At 50.5% G+C, this 6,798-nt stretch overlaps 1 protein-coding gene across 1 annotated transcript; it reads right to left on the bottom strand.

The window, feature by feature from the left end:
* Positions 1 to 204: 204 nt before the first annotated feature.
* HAND1 (heart and neural crest derivatives expressed 1) lies at positions 205 to 6,445 on the bottom strand. The gene is made up of 2 exons (XM_015819917.1): positions 5,819 to 6,445; positions 205 to 306 (listed from the first exon to the last, which is right to left on the bottom strand). The coding sequence occupies exons 1-2, from the start codon at positions 6,443 to 6,445 to the stop codon at positions 205 to 207; spliced, it is 729 nt and encodes a 242-aa protein (XP_015675403.1).
* Between the last annotated feature and the right edge of the window lie 353 nt (positions 6,446 to 6,798).

The following is a 6,798-nucleotide window of genomic DNA, read 5'->3' as shown; positions in this document are numbered from 1 at the left end:
TCTCCACCGCGGCTCCGACATTGCACAGGCCCTCCGACGTTTCGAAAGCAAATGAAGGGAAGAGCTGCACGGCTGCTCTTCGGCACGGCAGGAACGAGGAAGAAGGCGAGGTGCGAAAAGAGCCCCGCCGGGCCGTCCCGTCGGCTTCGGTTCGCGACCGCAGTTGTTAAGATTCTTCTTCGTCGCAACAGGAACTCCACAGGGTCATTGATTCAGTTCCAGCGCCCAGACCTGCTGAGGCCACCCAGTCCTGCCCTTAAGCCTTTTTTCGCCTTGACCTAAAGCATGAGAATATCCCACGGGCTGCTGCAGAAAAGCGAAGGAGAGGGGGGAGGAGAGAGAGAGAGGGAGAAAAAAAACACAGTTATTTTAAAAGAAAACTTCACCGTGATTATCAGGAGTGGGAGTCGCAGGGATGGAATACAAGAAAAAGCGACGCGTCTTACTAAGTCTCGGTCCAGCCCAAACGAAAGGCGCCAATGGAAGGCATTGAAGTCCAGGCTTAACTCCGCTCAGAGGCTAATCGTCCTTAATCGGTATAAACACAGTAACCCCGCAGCCTCGCCCGTTGCACCTTAGCAGCCCACAAAGACAAGGCGGTGCCTGATTGCGTTTTGGTTACCAGATGCCTCTGCTTGCAAATTTCCCTCGAGAGGCTGTAAATAAGAACCCAGCCTTCTCCCGCTCTTTTGGAGTATTAGATTATCAAGCGGAAGGCAATAAATTCCTTGCCTTTATTAACTGCCTTTTTATAAATATCGAAGGCCGTGTTTTGGTAAACGCAACCGGCCCTACTAAATTATGTTCGTTATGAGCCTCTAATTGCCAAGGCGGTTTCAGTAAAAGTTTGGGCAACAGCACTGAATAAATAAATAAGAAAGTTTATACAGGCTCTTGGAAAATGTAAACGCAGAATGTTGAATATGTTTAAGTTTTTAAAAGAAAAAGAAAAGCTTATTTTTTTAAACAACTCATTTGCTGGATTTTGAAATGTGCCTTTTCAGTCGTTTCTTCTCCCTTATCTTTTTTTCCAAAGGTAATACAAGAGACCTGAAACTGAATATAGTTCATTTAAAAAGAGGGGAGGGGAGATACTTCTCACCCATTGCATACCTCAATTGGGAATCCAGGCCTCGGAGTCCCGTAATGGACAACTGACAGTCTTCAGTATGTGTGTACATAAAACACTATAGTACTGTATACAGCATATATAAATAATATACACACAAACGGATAGGGTGAAAGAGCGATCAGGACTGATCTCTGCATAATTGTATGAACTTTGATTAGTGCAATCTCAACAACAGGCAACACAGACTTTCAAAATCTTCAAACTTGATGCTTGTACTAGAATCTCATCCTCCTCAGTCTGCCGAGTTGCAGTAAAAGGAAAAGGGGTTGGATCGCTGCCTTTCATGTCCGGGGTCAATGTCTGCATTTTCACCATTCCGGCAGAGCCATAGACAGCTGTAGACACTGGGCAGAACACAGTTTAGCAAAACACGGGACCAGGGTCTGTTTTGTTTAAAGGAGGAAAAAAAAAAGAAATCAAATCAAATCCGCAGAGAGCTTCGACTATTGTTTTGCTTGGAAAGGCTCCACTCTTGTGAGCATATAAATGTTGGTCGCAAATTGCAATGTGGTATATGTATATGTTGGGGGGGGGGGGGAGAGAGAGATATTTTCCAGAAAAACATACCAGCCGAGCAGCATTTAAAACGAAAAAGAAAAAGAAATCCATGCAGGGAACTTTGGACGAATTTTGAAACGTTTAATCTCCTTTGAAGCACTAAAACGGGGAGTTTCGGCCGCACAGAAGAAACCACGCAAAAAAGCCGAAGGAGATGCAATGGCTTAAGAAGAAGTACAAAAAACGGTAAAGGATTATTAAGGCCCAAAAATCTAGGTTTGGCCAAAAGAGCTTCAAGGATTGCATTACATTTTATTCCCTCCTCTCTCTCTCTCCCCCCCCCCCATGTTAAATCTGACAGCTTTCCGGCTTCGGAATCCATCCATCAATCCGCCTTCCCACCCTCAGTAAAAGTGGGTCCTTTCTTTACGAAGAGCGCGGGAGGAAAAAAAACATTTCGCCAGCTGTCAAAGGAGCTGGAGCTTTGGAGTTTTAAGTCTTATTCGGCGGGGACTCAGGCCGAGCCTAGCCCGACTTAATTCCGCGCAAGCAAGCAAGAGGTACAGCAACGCCGCCTCCCTTCCGAGTGTTGTGGCGCTTTACTGGAGAACAGGGATTGCGGGTACGATGGGAGCTTTCCGACTAACCGAAGCCGCATACAATCCCTAGTATTTCCGGCCCAGGTGCATTTGTACGCTGGCTGTTTCTGCATCGCAGGATGGCAGGCAATGGCTAGCAAAGGCTACGCTTTGACTGGCCAAAGGTGCTGGGTTATAAATCCTAGCTCCCTCCGTTTTCTGCCCTGGGGTGAAGGGAAAAAAGCACTGCCCTGAAAAAAATGTGTGGAGTTGGAGCTTCCAAGAGAGAAAGAGAAAAGGGGACGCTTTGTTGCAGCCTCTCAGGGACCTCGCCCCGTTCTCTTCGACGTTTCCCCTCCATTTCCGTCCCGTTTCTCCATCTCTTTAAAACGTCGGCATCACAGTCCCCTCTCCAGCTCCACGGGTTTACGAGGGCTGTAATTTTGAACAGAATTCGTACCCAAAGAAATCACCTGGCATGGGGGGGGGGGGGGAAGTGCTGCCCGCCTTCCCCAAAAGGGAGAAGGCTTCGGGCGCGCAGGCAGGCAGGCGGCGGTCAGGCGCTTATCAACCCCCTCGCAGAGGTCATCTCGCCAAAAAGTGCCTTTGGGCAAAAAGACTTGGCGGCTCAGGGGTTGCTGGCTAGGGCTCCCGCTTTTGCGTCGCTTGAGCGCGGGGATGCCAAAGATGCTCCGCGCGGAAAGGCCAAGGCTGGACCGGCTCCGGCCTCTTCGCCGCAGATCGTGAGGAAGGAGGCGACCGTCTTTGCCCACCGCCCCCGGTGTGGGCAGAAAAAGGAGCCTGGTTCCGCTACCGCAATTTGGAAGCTCCGGTTCCTCGTCGAGGGGAATTCATGCACGGAAGCGCCGCTCGGTTCCAGCCAAGGCTGCGCACCAGCCCCTCCGCTCTAGCCGGACCGCCGCGAAACCCGGAGCGCTTCGAGCGCTTCCGCGTCCTCGGGCTTTCCCGAAGGGCAGCGAGGGGGAAAGACCTGAGGCGGAGGGACCGGGGCAGTCGCGTTTTGGGCAGCCCGAAATCTAATGAAGTAAGGCGAGGCGGAGAACTTGTAGCGGAAAAGGAAAAGAAGTCCGGGTCCCGTAATCCTCTGCCCGGGGATTCCCGGCTGATCCCACGGAACGCATTTTTCTGCAGAGCAAGCGGATGCTGGACTTCGGGCCGGAAGTTTGGGTTCGCGCAATACACTCATCGAGATTTAACTAGTTTTCAGGTTTTGTACAACGCAGTGAATACTGAATAGTAAACTAACGGCCCGGGCTGATTTGGCAGTATGAGATCCACGGCAGTGCATTCATCCACTACAGAATCACTTCTGTGACGCAGGACTCAACGGGACCTTCAGTCTCTCCTTTGAAGATATTCCTTGCCACTGCTCCACGTTTAACCCAGAGGGCCTGACAACCCTACATTCTTGAGCCACCCTTTCACTAGGTGGGAGCTGTAGGTTAACACGGCAGAAGAACCTGAAGAACCGTCTTGGCCCTTGAAGGGACTGGTGCTGCAGAGCCTTCGGTGCCTAAGGAGATTACTTGAAACCATCAAGAGGTGGGGAATTTTTGTATGCATCTTAAGGAAACCAAAGTCCTTCAGATTGAGAGTCAAAACCAAAAACCTGCCAGGACTGAAACACAGTATCTTTGCCTGTTGAATGCCCACAGAAATATTGCTGGTTGCAGAAATATTCCTTCATAGACAAAGGAAATTGGAGAAGAGAGTTTCTGTGGCCTTGTTCACACAACAAAAGCTAAAGACTTAAATGTGGTGGGAAAAAAATGCATCCCCAAATTTCTTATTTTAATATGATAATATGTTGCAGGAATCCAGATCCACCAGCTATTTTGTAATCCAAAATACTGTAGGAAATTATTAATTCGAGAACTAGGTTAAACCATATATATGGACCTTCTGTCTCTTTGGCCTTCCTTTCCCACTTAACTGACTTTTCACTCAGTGAATATCTCCCAGCTACAGCATTCCTCAATTGAAGAACTTTTCTTTTTATTCATGCCACATGAAAGGTAAGTAGGGGGCATAGGATTGGCCTCCAAGTTAAAAGTTAAAGCATTCCAAGATCATTAGAATGCTGAAGTATATTCACTTGGAAGTTAGTTCATTGGGTTTTCTATTGCATGTTCAAAACTTTCAAAGATAAAAATGTGTGAGAGTAGATGCCTTGTATGGTCTGTGTTGACCTAATCCACTTAAAACAGATCAAATAAAGACCTAGCAGTTGTATTTGATAAATGTAGTAAATGTTAAGATTAGTGTCAATTTTTAATGTTTGGCTTTTTGCACAAACCCAGTCTCCTTTTGTGTTAACCTGATATATGTGTACTCACAATTAAATAACTAGCGTATTTATGTAGCTGGTTCCCATACCACCAAACAATACTACCAACCACCTCCAAAGACACAGACTGCCCCTTCTCCTGAAACTCCAGGGATCTGACATCCTTTATTATTGGATAATAAAGCAACTCTACAGTTGCTCATCTGCAAATTTCATATAAATTGACCACAATATCATTTGGATGGCCACTAAAATTTCATAGTGTTTACTTTCAAACTACAGCACAGGAATGATGGGGTGCTAAGCATCTTTACAAAATTCTCAGGTTGTTAAATAAAAAAAAGCTTTGTTTACAAAACACAATGCATCTCAAACAAGCAAATCACACTTTGGATTAACATGCTTGTGAACAAAATCTAAGCACCAGTACTATTCAGACACAGCCACCACTATTGCAATAGAAACCTCTGGCTGTCTATGGAGATTCTCAATCATCCAGATCACGATTGTCCCAAAGGTACTTTTTCCAAAAGGCAACTGGACTTTGTGGGGGTTTTTTTCCTCTCCTTTGAAAATGTTTCATTTTTCATCCAAGAAGCTTCTTCAGTTCTTTGAAAGCAAAAGATTTGTAAAGGAAAGAAGAAGAGAAAAAAAAAACAAGAAAGTCCAGTAATTTTTCTGGAAAAAGCACCTTTGGAGAAATCTATAGGTGGATTGTGCCAAACCAGCTGAAGATGGGCAAGAAGCACATGCTGACATTTCCATCTCAGAAGCGTCACATGGGAAATAACAAAAGGGATCCCACTCTTTTTTAAAAACAAAACCACACATTAACGTTGTTGTTTTAAAACAATGTATGTCTAGTGCCGTTCCACTGCCAAAGTGTTACTTGAGATTTTAGTTCTTTCGAAGAGTAAGCAAACTTTCTAGCTTTGTCTAACAAGCCCAGGGGATCAGATCTGGAATTTTGGGAGGCCTCTTAAAGCAAGGAATGAATGCAGAGGTGCTCCTGCACACGTGTCAAGTTCCCGCTACCCGAGGACACACCCCAAGTGCTGCGGCGAGGATGCCTGCGGAGCTTTTGGCAAAGCGCGACTTGTTTATGCGCTGTTTTGACGTGTGAGGTGAGGTATCCAGGTTCTGACCTACAATTAAGACGCGAGCTCCTCTAAGCATATGCAGAGTGCCGGCCAAAGTCTGCGCCTGCCGGTCCTAGAAAACGCCCTCCCCCCCCTCCAAGGCTCCCCGTGAGCACCAAACATCCCCCCCTCCCCCCTCCCGCCCACAACCCCGGATTCTCACCGGCTGCTCGCGCTTCCTCTTGGCATCGCGGGGCTCGGCCTTCTTGAGCTCGGCCTTGAAGCCCTCGGCGGCCGGCCCGTCCTTGGCGAGCACCTCCATGAGGTAGGCGATGTAGCTGGTAGCCAAGCGCAGCGTCTTGATCTTGGAGAGCTTCGTGTCGGCCGGCACGTTGGGGATGCACTCGCGCAGCTCGGCGAAGGCGCTGTTCAGGCTCTCGGTGCGTCGCCGCTCCTTGCGCGGGGCTCCAGGCGCGGGGCCGGCCCGCCGTCTCCCCGCCAGGCGCCCGCCCAGCTCCGAGGGGCTGCTGCCGTAGGACGAAGAGGGCGAAGCCGAGGAGGTCAGCCCGGCCGCAGCACACACCAGCTCCGGCGGCGGCGGCAGCGGCGGCTGAGGCGGCGGAGACAGCTCGGCCGACGCTGCGCTCAACAGCCAGCCCTGCGCGAAGGGCCGGTCGGACGCTGCGGCTGCCGCGGCCGCTGCTGCCGCCGCCGCCGCCGCCGAGAAACATCGCGCAGGGGGCGGCGGCGGCGGAGGAGGCGGCCCGAAGAGAAACGGCTCGTGCAGCAAAGCGCTGTGCGGGTGATGGTGCGGGTGCGGGTGGCCCTGGTAGCTCCCCACCACGTTCATGGCCAGTGCCTGGCGCTAGGAAGCCATGGGCGGGCGGCGGGCCCCTGGGCGCCTCTACACCAGTCCCCGAACCGGTTAGCCGCTTCGCTCGCCGCCTCGGCCCTCCTCTGTCCCTACGCTCCGCTCGGCCTTTATACAGCGGAGGGCTTTTGATGTCACGCAGGGGAGGGGAGGGGAAGGGGAAGGGAGGGGGGGATAGGCGCGCGCGCGCACGCACGGACGCACGGACGCACGTAAGCGTCCTGGCGGCGGCGAGGAGCTCACCCTGAAGCCGGACGCCCGGCCGGGCCCATCCGCCGGATCTTTGCAAACGAGCCGTTCCGTGTCCTCTTCCACCCCCCACCCCCCAATTC

This window comes from Protobothrops mucrosquamatus, unplaced genomic scaffold (assembly GCF_001527695.2).
Source record: "Protobothrops mucrosquamatus isolate PMUCROS unplaced genomic scaffold, P.Mucros_1.0 scaffold1018, whole genome shotgun sequence".
Lineage (NCBI taxonomy): Eukaryota > Metazoa > Chordata > Lepidosauria > Squamata > Viperidae > Protobothrops > Protobothrops mucrosquamatus.
The sequence above is the reverse complement of the archived record's forward strand: the minus strand, read 5'-3'. Positions and strand labels throughout refer to the sequence as shown.

What these genes read in the sequence shown, in the direction of transcription:
- HAND1 (XM_015819917.1), bottom strand. Translation starts at nt 6,445, where the DNA reads ATGAACGTGGTGGGGAGCTACCAGGGCCACCCGCACCCGCACCATCAC. An exon ending in AGAGGAAGCGCGAGCAGCCG is followed by an intron (nt 307 to 5,818) that starts GTGAGAATCCGG and finishes GCTTTTCTGCAG; the next exon opens with CAGCCCGTGGGATATTCTCA.